Source organism: Sarcophilus harrisii, chromosome 2, assembly GCF_902635505.1.
Source record: "Sarcophilus harrisii chromosome 2, mSarHar1.11, whole genome shotgun sequence".
NCBI lineage: Eukaryota > Metazoa > Chordata > Mammalia > Dasyuromorphia > Dasyuridae > Sarcophilus > Sarcophilus harrisii.
In genome coordinates, this window is record NC_045427.1 from 502783324 (window position 1) to 502808484 (window position 25161).

Below are 25161 nucleotides of genomic sequence, written 5' to 3' on the forward strand. Positions count from 1 at the left end.
GATCAAGTATGAAGCAACCTTTGTTGCACTTCCCAGTGAATAGTAGTAAGTAGTGAGAGTAACAGGTGAGTTTGAAGATAGGGCCTCAGCTGAAGACTACAAGTGGGGCTTAGGAAGTAGTTAAGAGATAGAAAGTGCTGGATAAAAGTACTTTATCCCCTTTCTGCAGGACAGAGGCTTACTAACCATAGCATTTCCCAGAAAAGGAGAGAGATGATCAGGTACCCCTGAAGATTGCTTGAAATAAAGATGTAATTCCTAATAGATAATAGCATATCACCAGATATTGGTAATTCTGATCAGAGGTGTCATTATTTGCCATATGTATGTTCCATATGTACATGCCCTGTAAATGATTCCTATATATATCTACTCTTCCCACTAAGAAGGGGATGTGTGTGTAAGGGAAAATGAGTTACAAGTTTATGAGAGATGTTCTGTGGTCATTTTCATTTCTTTTCTTTTCTTTTTTTTGCTTTGCTTTTAACTATGTTTTCTGGCTAATTAGGAAAAATAATACGTGGGAAGGGAGCTCATAAATTATGGTTTTGAAAGAATTCTTGAGGGTTGATAGGTAAGAGAGGTCCTGGAAATTACATTTTTTTGTTTCTTCAATTAATCCTTATAAGGTATGATTATGAGGACTTTTGTCAATTTGGTTTCCTTCTTTCTGGCATATCAATCTCCTTCCTAAAATGTTACACCAAGAAATTATCATAATCTGTAGTTATGGTGTAAACAGAGGGAATGATTACTATAAGATCATTCATTCTTGATGTTATGTCTCTCTTAATACAGCCTAAAATTGCATTAACTTTTCAGGGTGCTATATCACACTTTTGACTGATACTAAACTTCAGTCCACCAAAACCCCCCTATTTTTCAGAAAAACTTCTACTTAGCCACAATTCCTCCAGCTTGTACTTGTCAAGTTGACCTTTTTTACATTTAACACTATTAAATTTCATCATAAATCTGAAAAGTCTAAGTTCAAGTACTAATTCTGACACATACTGATTATGTGACCAAGGGGACAGAAACTAACCTCTCAGTGCCCTGAACATCTTTTGTAAATGTCAGATAGAGCTGAACTGTTGATCTGAATGAGGGGAAGGAATTTCTACTCAGAGATTTCCCCACACCGATAAAGTCACAGGGCTGGATCCTCCTTTGCCCCCTCAATGCCCTCCTCTTCCTGCAACTAAATCATATTTAATTTGACTAATGAAGCAGTGATGGGGCATAGGAGATCAAGTGCTGAATTTGAAGTTAAGAAGACATGAGTTCAAAACCAGCCTCAGACACTTACTAGCTCTGTGACGCTGAACAAGTCATTTAACTTCTTCCTGCCTCAGTTTCCTCAACTATAAAATGGGATTAGTAACAGTTATTATCTCACAGGGTTGTTGTGAGGATCAAATGAGATAGTATTTGTAAAGTACTTACCAGAAGGACTAGCACACTTCCTCCCTCCTTTCCTCTTTTCTTTTTTCCTTCCCTTCCTCTCTCCTGTCTCCCTCCACTCCTTCCTTTCATTTTTCCCTTCTTTCCTTCCTTCCCTCCCTTCTTTTTCTCCTTTCTTCCTTTCTTTTCTCTTTCCTTTCTTCTGACAAATCAATATGTTAGCTATTCTTCTCAGCTTTGAATCACCTACAAATTTGATAAACATGCCATTTGTACATTATTCACAGACAAAAATGTAAACAACATAGAATCAAGCATCCTAGTAAAACTTTCAAGAAAACTCGGAACAACTATTAATGATTATTCCTTTGGGTCTTGCCATCCAAATTGTTCTAAATCCATCTAACTAAATACACTAGCCTAGAGGTGAAATATTTAACAAAATGAAAAAATAATACAACATAGATAACATTTTATTACAAAATTAAGTCGACATGTGGCCCATGGGGAGCTTTATGAATTAGTGGCTCTCCTTTCTATTTGAATTTGACACCACTAGTCTATCTCATATCTCTTCATCTCTTTATACAAAAATTTAATGGTTCACTAAAATCCCGATAAAATAGAGCTACCCTACCCTACTCCCTTTATCGACTAGTTTAGTTAACCTTGTCAGAAAGAAAATGAAGTTGGCTTGGCATATTGTTTGTAATCATCATTTCCTCTTCTGAATGTTCACAAACTAAATCTTTCATAATATAATATAAAATTTTTTCTGGAAATAAAGTCTGGTTCACTAGTTTGTGGTTTGAAGACTTAAATCTTTCTTTTTTAGCAAGTTGGAAATGTGTAATTCTTTACTCCTTCAGCACTTCTTTTGACTTCCATGATTTTTCAAAATCAATGATAATTTCTCAGAAATCACTGTTATTTCAGTATCCAAGTTTAAGGGACCAGTGTTTCTTCTCTTGCCATGTTGGTGGGCTAGTTCTTTTCCTAGAAGATAAGAAAGTGTCCTTAAGACTTGATTGGGCTGAGAGAGTAAGACTCAAGGCACCTAGCTGTTGAAGCCCATAAAAAGCTCCTGTTCACCAAAGTTAACAAGTATTTATTAAACCCTTACTAAGTGCAAGGCAAAGAAAGCATAAAAAGAGCTGACAACATGGAACAGTGGTCCTTTGGACTTGGCCTGGTTCCCAAGATTCAAGGAGGCACCATATCCTGCTCTGTTAACTCATTTCATATGAGAGCAAAGGTATGTGTGGGTCTACCTGAGTTGAATGCTATACTGTATCTTTGTTAAGAATCTTTTCTATGTTTTGACTAAGAAAACCTCCTTTTATTACTTGCTGAATGACCTGCGAATGGTTTATTTGATTCTAATATTGGATTTAATATACCAGAGGACCAGTCTGAGTCAAGATTTACACCAAGAATGTAGAGTTCATACAGCCTCCTCTCCATTCCCTACTGCCTCCCTTTTCCTTCAACTAAATTATTGATTTGGCCTAATGGATCAGGTGACACAATGGCTGGAATGATGGATTTGGAGTAAAGAAGACTTTATTTCAAACCTTTCCTTAGTGTCTTGCTAGTTGTAGCATCCTAGGTAAGTTAAAACCTCTGCCTGCCTCAGTTTCCTCATAATAACTACCTTCCAGGGTTGTTGTGAGGAAAGAATGAGATAATAGTTAAAATGCTTTGCAAAACTTAAAGTTCTATGTAAAGTTAGGTATTATATTATTCTGCAACTATCTTCATTATCAATCCTCTGATAACAATTTTTATTCTATTCTTTTCATTACTAATTAAGATCATTCTTTTTGGTGGAAAAAAGAAACAAAATAGAGTTTAACAGTTTAGATCTTTGTCATGGATTATCATTCCAACCATCTAAGCAGTGGTCCTATATCTTTCTTATTCTCCTTTTCCCTCCAACATAGCTTATGAAACCTTTTTAGTTATTCTTAACTTTTCTCCCCTACCTCATCTTGTTCTTAATTTTAGAACTTTTGACACATTTCTCAGACTTTTGTATTTATTCTCCTTCATGCATTCTTGTTTTTATCTTTTGTATATATTTTAAAAAAACATCCCTTAGGATCACTCTTCCTTTCCTTTCTCTTTGAAATAGTTCTTTTTCTGTGGCTTTATAATTTGCTTCTTGAGATTTTTCCCATTCATTTTGTGCTGATTTCCTCAGTGGAATTTTAGTCCATAGGAGATTATCTATTCTTTTAACACTTTGAAATCTGCTCTTTCAAATCTAGGGGAAGATAATTGCCAGTTTCTTTTTCTCTATCACACAAATTCTAGGATGGAGGGGTCACTTTATTTCCATCCATTCAGGTGCACATGCTTCCTTCAAAACTTGACACAAAGGTAAAAGTGTTTTTCTCCTGGAGATTAGAAGTAGCATCCTATATTTCCTTTTTGTCCCTCAAGAGAAATCAAATAGTGTCTGTTTCCTATAATGGAATCCAATATAAATTTACTCTAATAAAAGAAAAAAAATCAAATACCCTTTCTGTTTTCTTGATCACCGCTTTCTGTTCTACCCTTAAATCTTCCTTAAAAGCAAAGCTGTATCCTATCTTTCTCCTCCTTTGAAGTCTACCTTCCATCTGTCTAAGACATACACAAACACCTCTCTGAGCACAAACCTTTTATTCTAGGCAGTTTCAACAAACCTGCTAACAATCAAGAGAAAGCTCTTCTGACTTTAAACCACCATTTCTCTACTTCACCCCAGACTCTGCCCTGCCTATTCTAGTCCCAACAATCAGCATCAATCATTTACTGTGCTATGGATTTAATGGGCTAGTAATTTCATCAACCCATATGATTATTAATCTTTAATTCCAAAAGCAATTCAGCAGTAGCTCACCTCCTTCACAGCTTGTTTATTCACTTGTTCATTCACTCCTATGATATTTCAGGACCTGGGAGAAGCAGCCAATCAAGAGATATTTCTGATTCTCTGAAGTGTCCCATCTTCTTTGTGGCAACTCCTATGTGATTCTCTGCTTAAATATTGTTTAAAAATCCAGTCTCAGTCAGAAAGTTAACTAATTCTGGGCCTTGTATTAGTAGCAGAGATAGAAACTTGTTAATGTACCACTTTGGCAAATGGATTAATTCAACAAAAATGACAAAGTAGTTTGCCTTTAATAGTCTCTTATATATGGATTCAGTTTATGAAATTTTAAACAGTTAAGTGAACCAATGCCTGTATTTTATTACAAAAAAGAAAAAAAAGTCTTTCAAAATAGGGTATGTACTTGTAGGCACAGAAGATTTATTGACATGGAAAGCTATATCATTTTCTAATTTTAAACCATTACATAATAGTGGAGAGGTAATGTAGGCAAAGATAATGAAAAGTCTTCTCTTGAATAAAAAAAGGTCTGGATTCCAGTTCTGCTTCTGATATATACTATATATGCTATGATCATAGGCAAATCATTTAATTCTTAAAGCAGACTACTCCCCAAGTCACAGAATGATTACCTGATTTAAAGTAGGGGAGAGGTTTCCATACTCAAAGTTCATGAAATGAAATCACAGGTTAAGATCCTCCTCCCCACCAAAACAACAACACAAAAAAATAAATTAAACTCTCACTTTAATTAATTTTACTAGAAGGAAAAATAAATCATTAGCTATTACCATTTTCCTGAGCTGAACAAATGATGAAAAGGAAGCCAGAAGGTGCTTCTGGATGAGAGACAATTGAGCAGACGGCATTATGTGTTACTGAATGTTCCATTTAATGTTTCTTATTGAAATTTGAATTTTATGATGACATTTTTGGATCCCAATCAATTTGAATTCCAAAGAGCAGGAAAGGGATGAATGTGTAATATGTTGTTTATAGCACCTATTACGTATCCTCTGTAGTAATTCATTTTCTTCATTGACAGGAGATCCAAATTTTGATGAAGCAGTTTCGAAGGGACAGAACAATAATCTGTATGTCCATGGATCTCTCATCCATAATGTCCAGCACAATGGAGTGACAAGTAATGAAGGCCTTTGCCTATAGAGCTTTTGACTGTGAAATGAGAAGCAGAAAATTTGAAGTAGAAAACATCTGATATTTTTATTCCCAGAGTAATTCTAGGGTCTCTTCAACTGAGTTTCTAGACCTTACCGAGAGTCCTATACCACAGGTTCAGTGAAGTATTTATAAAAGAAATAATAAGCTCAGTCTTTTAAATTTCTCAGCAAGTAAATATCTTCTCTGTCTTAGAGGTTTTGATTATACATCCCTATCACATAGAACTCACAAAGTGTTAATACCAGAAGAGACCTTAGAAACCACCCAGTGCAACAATCTCATTTTACAAATGAGTCCAGGAGATGTAAGTGGAAGAAATGGAACTAGAAGTTTTCCTGTACTTAAAGGTTAGGATCATTTGAAGCATTCTGAGATGAAGAGAGACTACATTTGTTTTGTTTGGCCCCAGAAGGTAGAACCAGTGAGTGAAAGTTGTAGAGAAGCAGATTTGAGATCCGTGTCAGATATATCTTCCTAATGGTTGGAAGCAAAGTTTCTTAACCTGGTTCTAGACCTCCAAAGAGACTAAGGAGAGATTTCAGAAGGAAGATCTATGAATTTAGATGGGGAAAAAGTAGATATTTATTTAAAATAATGGGTTTCCTTTGTAATCTTTTGTATTTTATGTCTTAAAAATATTATTCTGTGAAGGGACCCACTGACTTTACCAGACTGCCAAAGAGATCTATGACACAGAACAGGCTAAGCCTTCTAGATTAGATATAGTTAAAAAAACAGGTTGCCTTGGTCCAATGTGAGTTCACTCTCAGTAGAGGTCATCATAGATTTGGAGCTTTTGAAAGTTTTCAGACAACTGTTTCAGACCAGTGTTGTTAAACTTAAATGGAAATTGGGGGCCATATTAATCCATACATAAGGATCCCTGTAGTCGTTTATCGATTTAGCAATGTTTTTTATGTTTTATTATATTTTATTTATTATATTAAATATTTCCGAATTATACTTTAATCTGGTTCTAAACACACTCAGGAGTGTTGTGGGCTGTCTGTTTGACCTCTGATCTAGACCACCTCTTTTATTTTACAATAAAGAAACTGAGAACTAGGGAGATTTAAATGACTTGCCCATGGAAATGCATCAGAAGCTCTGGTCCATCGTGACTCTTCCAGACTGGAGTTCTGTCCAAAAGCCATACTTGGCTGCCACAGTTGTAGGAGCCAGAGCCAGGGCTAGGACTGCCACTCCCTGCAATACCCTGCCTACCTCTGCTTGCACTGCTAAGGCCTCCAATCCAGCTGGTGCTGGTATTCCTGACTACAGAAATGTCTTTGAACCTAAGTTTTCTCACTCTTTCCACTATATCACACTGCCTGCCTTTCCTTCCTTAGGGCAATAGAAACTGGGCAAAAAAACCCTACAAACCTCAACTCTACACTGGAATTAAACTAAAACTAGTATTGAGGTTTGTCTAAGGTCATTAGTTTTCTAGTTAATAGCAAAGTCAAGACAAGAGTCTAGGTCTGCTTTTTCCCTAGCTTCCCATTACTACTTGATCTAGTCCTGCCTGCTCTTCTACTCCAAATTCCCAAGTTCATACAAACCTCACCCTTGCTTCTGCTCCCAGACTTCCTTATTTCTGTCTAAGCAGAAAGGGAATCAGAGCAAGTTAAGGGTGACTGTCAAAGATTAGCAAAGCATGGAGCAGAACCCAGAGTTGCTTGGCTTTCTTTCTCTCAGGGAACCCAATCTGCTTTCTTTTTTCTATTAAAAAAGAAATGATTCCTGCAATTATAATCTATTAGTTACAGACTGTGAGAACCAAAGGTTCAACTAAATAGATTTCTAAGGACTGCACTTTAGGAAGTCAAAGGTATCAATCTGACTCTCCTACCATGTAAATACAAGCTGTTACCATTGCTGGTATATCTTTATAAGAGAAACTAACTAAATTGTTTTCCTGAAGGGCTAAAAGAGAATTTAGTAGAACAAGCATATTTTACTGGTGAAAATATAACCCAGAAGCTAGTGGCTGTCTCCGTGGCTTTTCAGCAACTTTTAAAAATTTGGACACAATTGAAGTATGGATTTTTTTTTTCCTTGAGTGAGAACTGAGTTACAAAATGCTGGTTTGTATTAGGGTGTGTCTAGCACTTTTTGTGCTGCCAAGTTGGTCCTTTTTTTTTTTTAAACAGTCCACACACTAGTAGATTTTCCATTAACAAGCTCAAATTTATTCCCAGACTGTGATGCTGGAGAAATTCAAGAAGTACTTTACATTTTCCTAAAGAGGCCTCAGGATTTATGGCATGCGGTTGCCTAAAAAGAGCATTTCATGTACAATTTTTAAAAAAGGTATTTTTAATCTAGCATACTTCAATATATGTGGGGAAAGGACTTTAATTTGCCTTTGGAAGTCTCTTTAATTGGGTTGTTGAGGGAAACATGTTTTCTAGGATCTTCATCATTTTCACTTCTATACTGGTATGGAGAACAGACCAAACACCCACCTACACAAGTATTTTTACATAGAGGGGAAGAGAAGGCAAGAGACTGAAAAATCAAATAAAATCAGCTACAAGGTGCCTTTACTGAGATTTGCAAGGGAATCGAATAGGAGCTAATAGTAACCCAACAAAAAAAAAATAAATGATTGCATGAATGGAGAGTACTGTGAAAAGCAATGATGATGTGGTTTTTCTTATGCACTGGAAAGCAGGTGCTAGGTTTTAAATTTTTTTTAAAGGGAATGAAAAGCACAAGGACGAAATAAAAACAACATATATAACAAATCACAGCAAAGTCTATATGATGAATTGTATTAACCATAATGATAATGGCTGTGGTGCAGTAGAAAGAACATTGGCTTTGAAGCCTGAGTCTGGATTCAAATCCCATCTGAGCTATTTACTACCTGAGTGACCTCCCTCAGGAAATCAGTTTCATTACCTGCAAAATGAAGGGATTGGACAAGATGGCCTTTGAGGTACCTTCTAATCCTATACCAGGAGTTTCCTAATCTGGGGGTCTGTGAACCAATTTAAAAAATATTTTTGATAGCTATATCCAGGAGTGTGCTGGAGCTCATTGTTAAATTTTCAGTTAACACTTTACAATTCAGAAATTAGTAACAACTATAAATCAAGGCTTGATCTGCTGTTTTGGTGACCATCTAGACTTAAGAAAATGATGGAGAAAATATTAATAATGCAAATTAAACTTAAAGGTATACCATGCATACATACATATATATATATATATATATACATATAAACATACATACATATTGTTAAACATTTACCTGCACATCCCTGCCTATATTTCAATATAATTGATTCCTTTGTAATTGCATTAATTTTATTCTGTTCAGAAGAGATCCATAGGTTCCATCAGCTGCCAAAGGGGTTCCATGACACCAAAAAAATCATTGCTCTAGATCTGTTTTTATCTACTTTTTTAACTGTGATTACTCTCATCTTCTACTACCCTTTAATACTAACCCTTCACTCCAAATAAGCCTCCCTCTTCACTAGCCCTTGTATGTGCCATCTTCATTCATTCATCCATCTATTTTCTATGGAAAGCACTATGGTTAGTGCTGAAGGAAGAAATTTAGACACTCTGTCCTTGCCTTGATGGGGCTTATAGTTTGATAAGTGTGAAAACATGGTAGAGTGGAAAGAACATTTTGAAGCAGAATTTAATTGGGAAGCTATTCTTATAGAACAATTAAATGAAAGCAAACGAGTTTGCTACAAGAGAGAATATATAGAAAGAGGGCCAAAGGCAGAATTACAAAAAATACATATGATAAAGAATTGGGGGAAATGAGAAGGAATAGTTTGGGAGAACCAAGAAATACGTTGGCTCTAATGACAAGAAACTATTGAGCAGTCCTTTCCAGTTTTAAATCTGAGAACTCCAAGACATATAGATCATTATAATATAAACTATATTATAAAAGGTATATAACACAACAAAGTGCAACATGAAATCTGAGAGGGAAACTCATTACTACTTTGGAATCATGGAAGGCTTCAAGAAGGAGGGAGTGTGTGGGTTGAGCTTTAAAGAATGGATAAGAATTCAACAGGTAAAGAGGGGGAGGGAGAACATTTCAGGCATAAGAGTGAACAAAGGCAATAAAGTAGAAAAGCATAGAACATCACTGAAAATGAATCACACCACCCACACCTCCTACCAGAGAGGTTATGGACTTAAAAATCCAATAAGCTACGTATTTCTGGACATAGCCAATGCAGAAATTTGTTTTGTGGACTAGGTATGATTGTTGTGAGGGTATTTTTATCTGTTTTTTACATTTTTGCTGTTTTTATTGTTGCAGTGGGAGGGAAAGAGAAGGGGAGGAAGATATCATTTATCCAGCACTGTCATGAAGGGAGGAAAAGAAGGTAGGGAGACCTACTAGAAAGCTATTGTAAGTGCAGGCTATTGGTAATGAGGGCCTCAAATAATGTCAGTAATAAGGGTACAAGGGTAGAAGAGATGTTATGGAGGTAAAATCCCCTTTTAAATATGAGAAGGAAGAATTAAAGGAAATCTTAACGTTTCCAACAGTAGGAAGTGTCTTTGACAGAAGAAGGAAAAGATTAAGGAGGGAAGAGTTTTGTTTTGGATAATGTTGAGTTTGAGGTGCTAATAGAACATTCATGTGACAATATCCTGAAGTTGATTCAGAAATGCAGGTTTGGAAATTAAGTCCTTTAAAGGTCTTATATTTATCTTTGTGTCTCTAGTACCTAGTAAAACACCTTGCACTTAATGCACATAACAAATGTCTGTCTTGAAAATTTAATTTGGAAGATGTCATTTAGGAACAATTGAAGGAGAGTAAATGAGCTTGCCACAGTAGAGAATATGTTGAAAAAGGGCCAGAAACAAAATGATAAAGACATACTTAGAAGAATTAAGGAAAGGACTAGGAATTAAGGAAAGGAAACTAGAGTTTAGGAAAACCAAGAGAAATGTGTGATCTCTCATGACAAGGTAGAATATTCAGCAACAGAGAATGGGCAAGAGGATTCAATTCCACAAAGTCAAGGAAGATTGTGTTCAAATCCTGGATATGGCACCTATTATCTGCCTGATCTTTCTCTAGACCTCAGTTTCCTTATCTGCAAAAAATGAATAGTTTGGATTATTATGGCTTCTAAGATCCCTTGTGGCTCCAAATCTATGACCTTTCTTGACAGAAGATAATAATCAATTAATGCTTTACAAGGAGGTAGTACAGTTAGATTATATAGAAAAGAGAAAGAGATTTGGAAGTGGCTGGGAAATTAGGGAAGACATTGATTTAACAACTTAATATATTATCTGCAAACTGATATGATATTCCAGGAAGTCTTCCTTGATTGAGAAGTGATTTCTCTTTTTTTTTTTACCTATAACACTGTCTATACCATTAACTAGTTTTATATGTGCTTGCCTTCTCTCCCCAACTAGTCCAAAAGCTCAGTGGGAACCAAGAATCATGCCTTTCCTTCTATAATTCACACAGTGATATGCACATAGGAAATGTTCAAAGGATGCATATAAAATGGAATGAATGCTCCTTCTGCCTTGCTCTTCCCTTTGGATTTACACTTGAAAGCCAAAATATATAATGTGGAAAGCAAAAAAAAATAGTCTAATTCTTTTGCTTATTTTTCTCGTTGGAAACCATCCATGAAGATTATTGTTCAAAAGATATTAATATAGTTTTGAAGTCTTCATAGCTTGTTCTCCTAGCTTCCAAAATTCTGTGGGGAATTGAGGGGGACAAAGGATTCTTCTATATGTATAATCAGATCATACATTCATAGGATGATTGCTGAGCCACCTATCAGAACAGAAAAATGGTTTCAAATCTGGCCTCTTTAGGATCATTGAATTAGTTATATTGAATCAACCATTCTTTATATAAAAATAAGCCATCTAAACTCAAAGAGTAAATCTGAGGCTGGCATGGGAAGAAGATCAACATAGGCTGGAAAAGTGATTAAGGCTTTAGAGAAGAGATAGAATTTATCAGAGGATCATAAATCTAGACATAGAAGGTTTTTAGAAGTCATAGAATCCAACACTTTCATTTTATGTATAAGAAAAATAAGGTTTAGAGAGGTGTGGTTTGCCTTAGGTCACATAGCTCAAGAGCCTGGATTTGAACTCAGCAAACTTTCTACTATGACACAAAGACTTGATTTAGACCTTGAATGATTGGGGATGGTGCTGCAGAAAGAGAGCACATAGACTAGGGATGGGATGGGTGAGTAGAATGAGTAAAAGTAGAAAAAAGAATGGCATATTTAAGAGTGAGACAAACTTGGCTAAATCTAGGCCTGAAAGGTTGAATAGGATTTTGAAGAGATGGAGAAAAGAGGAAAATATCCAAGCTGGAGGAATAGCATGAGCAAGGCAGTAAAGATGGTAGTTCTCCATTTTCTACAAATCTAAATCACTCACCAGCAATCACTATAACTCTCCCACCCTCTCTAGGGTAGTGTTCTTAATGTGGGATCTTGAAACTTTTTTTTAAAAAAAGGTTTTGATAACTATATTCAGTATAATTGGTTTCCTCTGTATTACTCTATATTTTATTTTATGCACTTTAAAACATTCTGAGAAGAACTCCAAAGGCTTGACACAAGATAACACAAACCCTGCCCTCAATCTGAGATCACTTAAGTCAGTACACATCCTTTCTACCAAAATCTCCTTCCCCACTCTCTCACATTCTTGCTCAGTATCTACCTAATTTCTTCACTTAGGCTTTTGGTCCATCATTCAGCATCTCCCATTATTCCTCACTCATTCCCTACACTGAACCTAGACCTACACCCCACTAAAGACTTCTTTGTCAACTATCTAATGAATATTGCCTTCTCAGGATTTCTAAACTCTCTTACCTTCCTAACCTTTTAAGGCCCCATCATCTCCACTGTTTGCTTTTTCTCTTGTCTATATAACATTCTTATAGGAAAAGACAGAGCTGTATATAGGCCATCTCAAACTCAAGATATCCAACTTCTTCCTGGCTGTTGCTCTCAGTCTTTCTTCTTCTTTATTTTCAATGGGTTGACCAATTTTATTAAGCTACTAAGAACTAGGCATCATGATACAAAAGCAAATCCAAAAAGGCCCTATCATAATGGAGCATCCATTCTGTAAGGGAAATAAATAGAAAATACATGTTGTAAAAGAAAAACTTAAAACTCTACTAAGACTTTTGGGACAACCTGTATCAAGAAAGAATTTCAAAGTAATTGAGAATGGGAAGGCATGAACATCTGGGAAGATTAGGAAAGACTTCCAATAGGAGGAGGTATCATTTGGGTTGAGCAGGGAAGGAAATGAGAAATTCTAAAAGGCAGAGGTGAAAAGAGAATACATTCCATTCCAGGTAAAATAATGTGCAAATAATGAAGATAAATCAAAAACACACACCTTTATAAGGCAACTACTACATTTTACTTAGCACCCATTCTTTATGTAGTGGGTGTTGGGGTGATACAAAACCAAAAGGGAAACAATACCTGCTGACAACCTGAGTAATGTGTGAAGAATAATAATTAGTTGGGCTTTGAGTATGTAAAGTGGAGTAATGTGTAGTAAAGACTGGGAAAGTAAAGCTGACCCTGAGTGTGAAAATTTTTTCTCTTCCTAACAGCATTCACTGTGAGGATTATTATAGACTTCTCTCATTCAATTTCCCATTCCTCTCTCTGTAAATTTTATCTCTCTGGGCTTTAGTTTCCCTACTTTCAAAATGGGGAAAACAATGCTCTTCCTTTTGGGATTGTTGTGGGGAGAATGCTTTGTAAACCTTAGAGTTTTTATACTCCTCTCCCCATCACACACACTCCCCCCCCCCCCCCCCCCCCCCAGTCTCAGTGGATGACTTTACCTCCTCTACCAACATTGAGATTCTGGCCAGACATCTCAGCTGTACTTTGTATTTTTTTTTCCCAACTGCCTACAAGACACCTCCACCTCAGATGTTTTGCTATCACCAGAAGCTTAACACAACTGAGATGGATTTTATCGTTCCCCATTGCTGTCAGAAGCATTGTCATCCTCCCAGGCTCGAAAGCTTCAAAATCACCTTTGCTTCTTCCATCTCCATCATGCCCTCCATCCAATTTGTCACTGTATCCTGACAACCAATCCTTTGAAACCTCTTCCTTTGAAATCTATCTTTTTTTCTCTGTCCCACTGCTATCTCTGTGGCTCAGGCCCTCGTCATCTCATGCTTGGATTATCGCAAGTTTCACAGCTGAGCTTGTTTTCCGTCTGTCCCTTACTCCTCTTCACTGTCGCCAGACTAGTCTTCCTAAAACATTTCCACAATGTCCTTCCCTGCTCAACAACCCCCATTGTATTCCTTTTGCTGCCACATCAAATCCAAATTCCTCTGCCAGGTTCCAACTTTCTAGGCTTATTATACCTGACTTGCTTGCTTGTTCCTTATATGCAACATTCTATCTCCTTTCTTTGAACCTTTGTCCAAAGGCCTAGAATGGGTGACACATTCTTTTAGGGGAAACAACCTGTTTATGGATAAAAAGTATCTAAAGAGATATACAAGGTAATTTCAGAGGGATGATGGTTCCCAGAAATTTGTGGAATCAAAAAGGGGTCTCTTATAAGGAATAGAGTCTAAGCTGAGATTTGAAGGGAATCTAAAAGCACAAGTGAAGGCAGGGGTATAATACATTCTAAGCTTTGTTGTTAATTAGTCATTTCAATCATGCTGGATTCTTTGTGACCTCATCTGGGTTCTCTTGGCAAAGGTATTAGGGCAATTTTCCATTTCCTTCTTTATAATTTTATTTTATAAATTTTATAAATATGGAAATATAACTTTTAAAAAATAAATAATGGAAACTGGCAACAGGGTTAAATGGTTTGCCCAGGATCACACAGCCAAGTGTGTGACCAGATTTAAACTGAAATCTTTTTGTATCCAGGACTTGCCTTTTATCCACAGTGCATCTTGCTGCCCCTATTCTAGGCATCAGGGCAGCCTTTGTACAAATATTCATTCAAAGGAAGGGGATAAAATGTCATATATGAGGAATAAGCAAGAAAGCAAAATATACTTAGAAAGTTGGAACCTGGCACAGAAATTTGGATTTGATATGATGGGCAAAAGGAATCCTTTAGGGGTTCTTGAGCAGGGGAGGAACAGAAGGGAAATGTGTAAAAATTGCTCATCTCAGCCACTATATAGGACGGCAAACAGTGCAGTGCCAATAGACCCTACATTTGATTGCTCGAAAATTCTGGGAGGGATTGCTTGAGGGGACACCCTTCTTCCCTTAGTGAAGGGTGGGGTATATCATAGCATCTTTGTGAGCCAGAAAAGGAGGGCTGAGATCATTATTATTGATTCTCCAGTTGCTTCTCAGGAAAAATTCTCAATCATCCTGAAACTAAAACTCTCTAGCATGTCTGAGAGGTTAATGGTGGGTTTGCTGGTGGAAAGACTGCCAAGTTGGGTCTCTGGAAGTAATCCAGTGTTCCATAAACCCTGGCTTTTTCCTAATCATGGAAACTATAAAATTTCAGGAATATACAAAAGTGCTCTAAAAGAAGCAGGATGAGAGGCACAGGGGATAGAGCTCTGCATTTAAAGATTTGAATTCTAATCCTTTCTCAGACAATATTAGACATGTAATCCTGGGCAAGCCACTTTTCTTCTCTGAGCCTCAATTTCCACATCTGTATAATAAGAGATATGTGTACAGGGATATATATCCCTGTATAAAGAGGGATAGCCTCTTAACCATCCTTAAAATTTACAATCCTGTGGAATATCATGTTTCCTGAAGGATAAATAGTAAATAATAAATTAAAATTTTAAGCCCCTCTCCAAAGTTGCAGGGAGATCCAGGATATGAAATTTGTATGACATTTGCTAGGGATAAAAGATGTTCAGAGAAGAGGGGTCAGAGTCAGAGAACTCAGAGCATCCATAGATGCTCTTACTCACCTTTGTAAATATTTAGAGAAGCACCCTTCTCCCTTTTCTGCAGAAGTGGTGATTCTGAATGTGAAATAGTGCATATACTGTCCCACACTGTCAATCTATTGTTTGGTTTTGTTGAACTGTTTTTTCTTCTGTCCCCCTCCCAACTTTTTGTTACAAGGCCTGATAGTTGGAGGGGTTGAAGGAGGGAGGGTTATCTCCAGAAATGAAGGTGATTTGCCAACAAAATATCCCTCCCCTGCCACCCAAAAAAGACTAAAAAAGGAAGGATAGGAAGCTATCTAAGAACAACAACTTAACATGGTCCTAAGAGGGATAGGATTATGGATTAAAGGAAAGTGGTCTTCATGGTCAAATCTGAAAGCTACTGACGTAGTGTAATACACACACACACACACACACACACACACACACATGCATGCAGGTGAATGTGCTCTGGAAGATACCCATACTCTATCATGCATACCCAATCAGTGACATAAATGATACAGATAAATGTTTAAGATCAATACAATAAGGTTCATATACCTAAAAATAATAATAATCAGGCCTAGTTTCTTCATCTACAAAAGGAAGAAGTTAAACCAAATGAACTCTAAGGTTCCTCTCAGCTTTAATGTATGATTCTCTGCTTTGTAAACAGGGAACAATTATTCCAATTAATTAATTAGTATTCTGTAATTAAATTTAAAGGATAGTCATTTGTTAAATTATAAGTCTGCTTGCATGAAAACTGTCCTCAACATTAGATATTTGTTTTATGGTTTGTTTGTTTGACAGACATTTGTTTTATGTGTATGTGGGGGAAGGGAGCTGAGGGGGAGAAGAAAAGGGGTGGGGCACTTCCCAGAATGGAAATTCCTTCCACATGTGAGGATTGACAAATCATTAGTAATTGAGGGTTGTAGAAAGTTATGTATCTGGGGCACCAACAGGTTAAGTGATTTGTACTTGGTGGAGACAGGATTTAAACCCAGTTACTTGCTTCCAAGGTCCTTTCTACTCAATATACCACAAAATCTCTCATTCAGAAGGGCCAGTCAATCAATAATAATCTCTGTGATGACACTAAACTATTCAATGAGGATTCAAAGAAGCAGAAGATAGTTCCTGTCCTTAAGGAATGAGGAGATTTACAAACTACAGGATGACTTGAATTTCTGTCACAGGATATTCTTGTATAAGAACTGGGGATATTTAACTTAAAGAAGAGACTAATTGGGGGAAGATAGGATTACTATGTTCATAAATATGTGAAAAGTTATCATGTGAAATAAGAATTAGATTTTTTTTTATGACTCCAGAGGACCAGTGGACAGAGGTTTCCAGGAGGCATTTTTTTCCTTTACATAGCAAATAAAAAAAACAAAAACAACAACAAAAAAAGGAATTAGAGCTGTCCAAAAGTAAAATAGGATTCTTTAAGGGGGGTTAGTTCCTTGTCACTAGTGGATAACTGTTTATGTATCAGGGATGTTATACGTGGGAGTCATGAGATGACCTCTGAGGTACCTTCCAATTCTTAGATTCTAGGACATACTTGCTTCACTTGTGAGATACAGCATATTTTCAATTACTGTAGACAATAGAAGCAAATGATTAATATGATTGACAGAAAAAAATGTAATTCAAGACCCCCAAATGAGTTTGCTAATTAATGGCTGGTAGCTTTATATTTTTAGGGTCCCCTTGACATAATCATTATTCATAGATATACTAGAAATAGTATTGCTTTAATGAAAAGGGAGGTAGGGCTATTACCATAGGCACAAGGGAGTAGATACTTTAAATCTGCTTCTTTCCCTCATCCAAGAAGATACAAACTACCTTAGACTACCTTCTTCCAATTCTTTCCAATCCTTTCATCTACTTTCTCTCTCCTCTTTTCATTCTCTGATCCTCCTCCCTTTCTTTTTTTTTTCCCTCCCTCTTCTGCCAAAAAAAAGCCAGTATTTAATGGATTGCAGGAAGGATATCAGATTTTGTTGATGAAGTCACAGGATTTTTAGAGCTGGATGGGACCCCAGACACCATGTAATCACCCCTCCCCACCCACCTTTTATAGAAAAAGAAACTAAAACGCAATAGATGTAAAGTAATATGCCTAAATAGTAAGAACAGATCTCTGATTCAAACCTGACTCCAAATACAGTGCTTTTTTCTACTTTTCCTCTGGTTGGAAGAACATTCTAAGTGTTTCTCTGTCTCTTCTCCCTCTACTTCCTCCCAAATTCTTAAAATAACTACATCCCCTAACATATAGCTCTACACATAGATATGCTCAAATATAAGGTGACTATGAAGTCAAAGTAAACTGAATATGAAGATGGGTCTCAATTTATAGTCATGCACAAGAGCACAAATATAGATCAAATATATAAGCAAGTGGCACTCAAGATACCAGGGAAGTCTGCTGCTCCATTCCACCTGTCAGATGTATGCTCACCAGAGCCACTCTAAGAGGTTAGTAGGCATCTTCTCTCTTCTGGTTTATACTTCTGGACCCTAGTTTAACTTTAGTTTGAACCAGCACAGGACTTGATCTGTGACAGAAGGGACCTCAGGGAATCTGCTAGGATTTCATTTCTATGGGAGTGAGAGTTTAAGGTTTTGTGTTGGGGTAGTCTTTGGTTACTCCAAGTTCACTGGTGTGGGTCCTCTGACTGCCTGACACTCCTTCCTGGAACACATCAATCAATGACATTTGGAGGCTGGGCTTATGGAAGTCTGATTTTTTTATTCCCAGTCTTTCTTCCCCAACTCCCAGTCGCTAGGACTGAAGATCTCTACATATATCCTCACACTCAAAAGAATACGTGGGAAGAGTAGGTGAGAGAGAGCATGATTTGGTGACTTAGAGCGTGGGTGAATGGTCATGGAGATGGGAAGAAGAAGTGGGTGATTTAAAAGAGTGAGATGATGCTTGGCTGATTCCGATTGTGGGTGGACAGGAGAGGGTGAGGGGTCAGCAGATCACCAAAGGATGCTGGTTACTTTCTCATTCTTCCTATTTAGAACCTAGGGAAGGGTGAAAAGATGGATAACAATCCATCCTCAGCCTTTACATCGATCAGTCAATGTTAAAAAAAAAAGCCTCCTGTTCTGTTCCCTTCCCCCCCCCCCCCCCCCCCCCCATTTCTATAGGGCACTCCTCTCTCTTCATGTCTTCCTGTCCTCTAAGATGCTCACTTATACCTTCTGCTCCAGCTTGGAGCTTTGGGATATACCCAACTATAGTTATGAGAGGGGAAAAAATGATAATTTCTAGAAACCACAATACATAAGGTATTGGATTTCTCGTCTTGTCATTTCCCACGGAATTACTCTAAACTCCACCTTTTTAGCTTTCCGGACTTTAGACTGAGTCACCTGCTATACATCTCAACTAACCCTTCTGCTTAGGGACTCTTTAAGCCAGCATTTGGAAATAAAATTCAAAGGGCAGATATTTTGCAATCCTTGATGCGGCACACTATAAGTATTTCCCAAACATTGCCCCCACCCTGCTTCCAGGAGAAGAGTCCAATACAAGACTTGGGTTATCCTTAGCCCAGTGCACGCCTCTCTACACTGGCACCCTTGACACATTCTGCAACTAAATAAGTTGGTTGGGCGCCAAGAAGGATGAATACCCGCACACGCGCACGCACATACCCGCAGCCAGCTGGTTAAAACAATTCTCTTACAGAACTAATTCTGCCTTCTGTGAGCCAGTCCTTCTGCTAGAGAAATCCCTGCGATTTCTCTCCCCGCCTCCTATCCTCTTCTTCTATCCCCTCCTCCCCTTAGCAACCCCTGCCACTCCAGCCTTACCTGCCGCGGAGACCGGCTCTCCCTCGCTCAGCTCCCCAGAATCCGAATCCATGCTGCGGGCCGGTCTCTAAGCGCGCTCTTCGGCCGCTTACCCTGATGAGGGGGCTGCAGTCTGTCGGTCCACTCTGCAGACCGTCTGGCTGGCTGCGGGCGTCCCGAGGGGTGCCTCCGCTGTGCGCGCAACTCCCGAGGAGGAGGAGACGGCGGAGGCGGAGGCGGCAGCGCCTGCGGCTTAGGAGGGGAGCGGCCCCAGAATCCAAGGGAGCGCAAGGATGGGGCTCCCCGGCTCCGCGCCCTTGCCGTTGGGCTCTCCGAAGCTGAGCGGAGCTGCGCAGCGCACAGAAATGCACGGCACGGCTGAGCAGAGCTGAACTGCTCTGGGTCAGTATGTGCCAGCAAAAGAAGAACGTGGGGCGGAGGGTTGGGACGCAACAGGAAAAGAGAGAAAGGGGGTTGGGGCTCGGGGATGATGGGGGGGGGGGGAGATGCGAAGGGGAGGTTGGGAGGCGGAGAGTTGAGAGCAACGTTCTTTGAAGCCTGTTGCAAGACTTACATTAAATATCCCAGAAGCGCTGCCCTCCTCCCGGGCCCCTCCTCGCGCCTGCCCGCTGCTTTTAGCTGAAGTTGCTGCTTGGCAGGGTGATGCGGTGGCTGCTGCCGAAACCGCTGCTTCCCAATTTCTGAGCCAGGTCGGTAAGAGGCTCTTATGGAAAATACACTTCTTTCTTAGACCCGTCGCGTCCCTCTTCCACCCCCCACCCCCCCACTCCCAGTTAGAGGTCTGTGGGTCCCGGAATAGCTGGGTGAATGAGGCGGCGAAGCCGGCAATTTGGATGCCAGGCTCCTTCTGGTTTTCGAAGTGGAACCAAATAAGTAACTTAACAGCTCCCAGCTCCGAACTGAGAGTCCTTACTTAGGGGGAAAGAGAAGTTCTTTATACCTGGGGACAAAAGTTGACCAAGACAGCACCGGATTTTTGCGAATAAATGATTAATGCAGTCAGTTCTGCTGTGTTCTAAAAGCTTGGCTTTCTTTTTTTCATCCTCAGCCAAAAAAAAAAAAAAAAAAAAAAAAAAAAGAGGGGGGGGGAAGGGAGAGAATTGCAACTTTGAAGGGGGTGGAGGGGTGATAGTGAAAACGATCAGAGTAGGGAGGTGGAGTGTCTTCTGGGAGGCAACAAGGACGTATTCATTTATTAAATGCTTGCTGTGTACCAGAAGTTGGAAACCCAAAGACCTTGGAGAGATATCAAAAAAAGGCAAAAACGAAATAGCCCCATCCTCAAGAAGCTTTTTTTGAATAGGATCCCATTTAGACCTGAAACGAAATTTAAGATTGTCGAGTCAGACCCCTTCATATTAGGAATGAGGAAACTGAGACTTAGAGGTTGCATGACTTATCCAAGGCCACACTGATACTTAGTATCGGAGGCAGGTCTTTCTGACTAATGCTAGAACCCTCTCCACTAAACTGTTAAAAAGAAAGCATACTATGTGCCTTCGGTGCTAAGCTCAGGATATGCAAAGACAATAAAAAGATTCCTCCTCTCAGGGAACTTCTATTCTACTGAATTATTCAATTTAATTCAATTCAACAAATATTTTTGTAGAGGACTTCTGACTGCTTCGGTATTTACATAAGTTCTGGTCTGTTTTCCTGTACCAACTAAACACAAGTCCAGAGCCAAGTGCAATTTTTTCTTGAGTACTCTATGGTGAGAGAAAACGAAGTTTGCTTTTGAAATGTTCTTCTTAAAGGATATTTCCAAAAGTGTGCACCACACTGGTTCTTGAACCGAACACATTTTGCAAAAGAGTCTATGTCAGCATAGTAAAAAAATTATTTGCTGATTGCTTAGAGCCTGAAAATTGCAAATGGCTATCATTATGCTTAGGGATGCAAACTAAATTGTTTATTGACCTTAACAAAAATGTAATTAGAAAATGGAAACATAATGCACCCCAAAGCCAAACAAATGACTTTTATATTTTCCTCTTTCAATTTATTTGCACCATTTCTCCTCAATCTGTGGAAATAAATCCTACCTCAGACACTTGATAGCTCTGTGATGCTGGACATATTCTTTAACCTTTCTCAGCCTCAGTTTCCTCATCCATAAAATGATAGTAATAGCACCTGCTTCACAGGATAGTTGTGAAGACTGAATGAGATAATACGTAAATTTATATTTGATAAATGTGGAAATATGTTTAGAAGAATTGCATATGTTTACCCTATATTGGATTACTTGCTGGCTAGGGGAAGGTGGAAGAGGCAGAGAGGGAGAAAAATTTCTAACATAAGATTTTGCAGGGGTGAATGCTGAAAACTATCTTTGTATGTATTTTGAAAAAAAAAACTTATTATTTTTTAAAAAGTAATATCCAGCTTGGAATCTAGCCTCTGGTACTTTCTAGCTGGGTGAACCTGAGCAAATCACCTAGCCTTTGTTTCCTCAATTATAATATGGAGGTAATCATTGTACAAAATTTGTTGTTACAAATCAAATGAGATGATATTACTTAGCACAGTGTCTGCCCTGCCTTAGGTGCTTAGTAAATACTTATTGGCTTGCTTCTCCACTTAAAATGCTTTGCAAACTTAAAGTACTACTTAATGCTATTTATTATTATTGTCATCATCAGTATCACAGGATTATAAAATTGAAAAAGATTTTATAACTTTAGTCCAATCTCTCATCTTATGCTGAAATATCTTGGAAAACATCCCTAATGGACTCATCCTGTATTTGAACACCTCAACCTTCAATCCATCCCTCTTTGGACAGCTCCAATTATTAGAAAGTTCTTCCTTAATTTAAGGAAATCTTTTTCCTTGAAACTTCCACCAGGCCTTTCCTGCTCCTTTTCCCCTCATTAAAACTCACTGGACCCCAAGGTCTTGTTGTGAAACTTCCTAGGTAATTTAACAAACAAATCCTTCAACATGGTGATCTTGGAATATGAAAACAAAGTATTGCCAGTGCTGAAAAAAGAAGTATATTTTTAAAAGAGTCTTTAATGTTGTAAGCCAACAAATTTTAATCACTGTGATAATTTGAAAGGGAAGCTTTCAGGTTTCCCTCAAATCTCATCACTCTGCTTGGCCTCAGAAAGGAATCATTTTTCAGAAGTGTCTGAATCTGAAGAGTTAGGAAAGATAAAGTAAGAAACTAAGATGGGATAATCGGAGTCCTGCCCAGGCCTCATAACTCTCCTTTGGATAGAATCTACTGAACATTGTATACAATAATTTAATTAGCTTGAATAATTAATTAAAATAAAAATTTCTCAGATATATTGCTTTGTCTCACTCCTCAATCTCTCACTAATCTTTCCAGTCTTGCTGTGTCACTGTGTTTCTCCCTTGGGGCTTGGCATCCTAGACTTTTATCTGTCAACAACTAAATTTATTAATTTGAAGGCATGTTTTGTTAATGGTTGTTTAGATTGCCAGAATTGCTAGTTAAAGGCTCTATTAGGTGAATTTTCAGGTCATTGAAATTTGTTTTCCATCCATCAGACCATCAATAAATATTTAGTAGCCACCATATGCTGGACATTATTGATGTAATATGATTTCGAGGTCCCCTGATTTTAGGGAGGGGTTTCTATTCTGGCAATAAAGTCAATGATTCTAGATCTTGTTGGCTTTGGAGTCTGCCTCAGGAAACTCCCATATCCAAATAAAATCACTCCTCAATTCATTGATGATTGATAATCTGATAAGTAATAATCTGATCAATCACAACCAAATTCTGGAGACCACTCCTACCTATGAGCCATAGAATTAGCATATCTATGATAAAAAGCTGGATAAATGTGTCTCTTTTCTTCTGTTTCTCTGCTAATTTCTTTTGGAAATTCAAGCCTGCTTTTTTTTTTTGTTTTGTTTTTTTTGTTTTTTTTTTAATAGCCTTTTATTTACAGGATATATACATGGGTAACTTTACAGCATTAACAACTGCCAAACCTCTTGTTCCAATTTTTCACCTCTTACCCCCCCACCCCCTCCCCTAGATGGCAGGATGACCAGTAGATGTTAAATATATTAAAATATAAATTAGATACACAATAAGTATACATGACCAAAACGTTATTTTGCTGTACAAAAAGACTCAGACTCTGAAATATTGTACAATTAGCTTGTGAAGGAAATCAAAAATGCAGGTGTGCATAAATATAGGGATTGGAAATTCAATGTAATGGTTTTTAGTCATCTCCCAGAGTTCTTTCTCTGGGCGTAGCTGGTTCAATTCATTACTGCTCCATTGGAAATGATTTGGCTGATCTCCTTCAAGCCTGCTTTTGTAATGGTGTTACAATTACAATAAACTTTGCCCCTTGACTAGAAGATGGGTTCAAGCCTGCAAATTCTTTTGAGACACCTTGCAACACCAGTCTATGACCCCAAACTTTTGAGGTCTCCTCTTCCCAACCTCAACACTATGATAAGTATTGGGGATAAAAAGAGAGGCAAACGACAGTCCCAACTCGGATAATAATATTAACTGTCATTTATTATAGCATTTTAAAGTTGACAGAATGCTCTACAAATATTTCATTTGTGCCTCAACTACATAGTAAAAAGATATTTATATACCTGGGACATATATTATATCATTTTTGCTTTATAAATACCCCCGTCCCCTTACTTTCTCCCTCCATCAACCATTGGTGAATACCTTATCTAGTCCTTTATTGTTGGTTTACTGTGGTTCACCCTCACTTTTATTCTAAGCTTTATTCTATTCTTGCTCCCTCCCCTGCCACCTCCATGCTTAGGATACTGCCTGATCTTCTTGTATACCAGAATCTCCTTAATACTACTCTGGAAAAGGGGTGTCATTCTATCCCCAGTGACTTAATTGATCATCCTTCCAAAACAAAATAGCTAATATGTATGGTCTTCCCTTTTAGAAAAGAAGTTTCTTTACAGCAGATACTTTTATGTTTAGCACTGTGCTTTGCATATAATATAAGTACTCAATAAATGCTTTTTCATTCAGTTATTCACTTTTTACAGATAAAGAAACTAAAGCTGATAATCCAAACTCACACAGCCAAAATAGGATTTGAACCCAGATTGTTTTGATTATGGCCTTCTAGGTAGGTTGATTGCACATGGGGCTTTCAGCTTCAATAGTTATACACCTGTAGAGTACATTAGTCAGGCACCAAGCATTTATGAAACCCTTATTATGTGCCAGGTTCATAGTACTAATCATTAAGAAAACATGCAAATATTTTACAATTTGCAAAGCACTTTCCACTAATGTTCCTCAAATATCTATCAGCTCACAAAACTTTCTTTCATTGTTGAAACCCTTTTCCCTAAGCTTTTGTGGATTTTGTTGCTTTTCAGAAAAGAACATGTTAATCTGAGCTGAAGGGTGTAGGAGATTCAGAAATGTCACAGAGACATTAATTTAAAATGAGCCAACAGGGAATCACATTTACTGGAATACACACCAAGGTAAAGAAAATAATAGAAGAGCATATTTACTGAAATAGCAATCAATCATTATATATTTACTGAGCACTTATTATAGTGTGAGGCTCCGTGCTAGGCACTGTGGAACTTGACTAAGTGATCTTGAGAAATCTAATAAGTGAGTCTTTAGTTAATTTATGCCCATTTTTCCCCTCAATTTGTAAATGCCATAATCACTAATTTCACTGTAACTGGGTAGAGGCATAATGGCAACCAGAACTGAGTTAAGAACCCAAATCCTAGCCATATAAGGCTGTTAATGGAGTTTTCTATGTGACTTTCACAGTCTATTGTCATGAGAGAGCTAGGCAAAAAGGAAATAGTCATTGACGTGTGTATGTGTGTTTCAATTATGCAAAGGGAAAAGAAACATTAGGGGAAAACACCTTATCAGTATCCTCACCATGGAAAAATCTGTGTTCAATAAATTGAATTAGTGTGC

At 37.8% G+C, this 25161-nt stretch overlaps 1 protein-coding gene across 1 annotated transcript in view; it reads right to left on the reverse strand.

Moving 5' to 3' along the window:
- The window catches only part of TNFAIP8L3 (TNF alpha induced protein 8 like 3), a 28874-nt gene extending 9188 nt beyond the window's left edge, over positions 1-19686 (reverse strand). Inside the window, exon 1 of the mRNA XM_023499806.2 lies at positions 19227-19686. Coding sequence (XP_023355574.1) covers positions 19227-19278 — 52 coding nt within the window. The 5' untranslated portion in view covers positions 19279-19686. The remainder of the gene's footprint in view (positions 1-19226) is intronic.
- Between the last annotated feature and the right edge of the window lie 5475 nt (positions 19687-25161).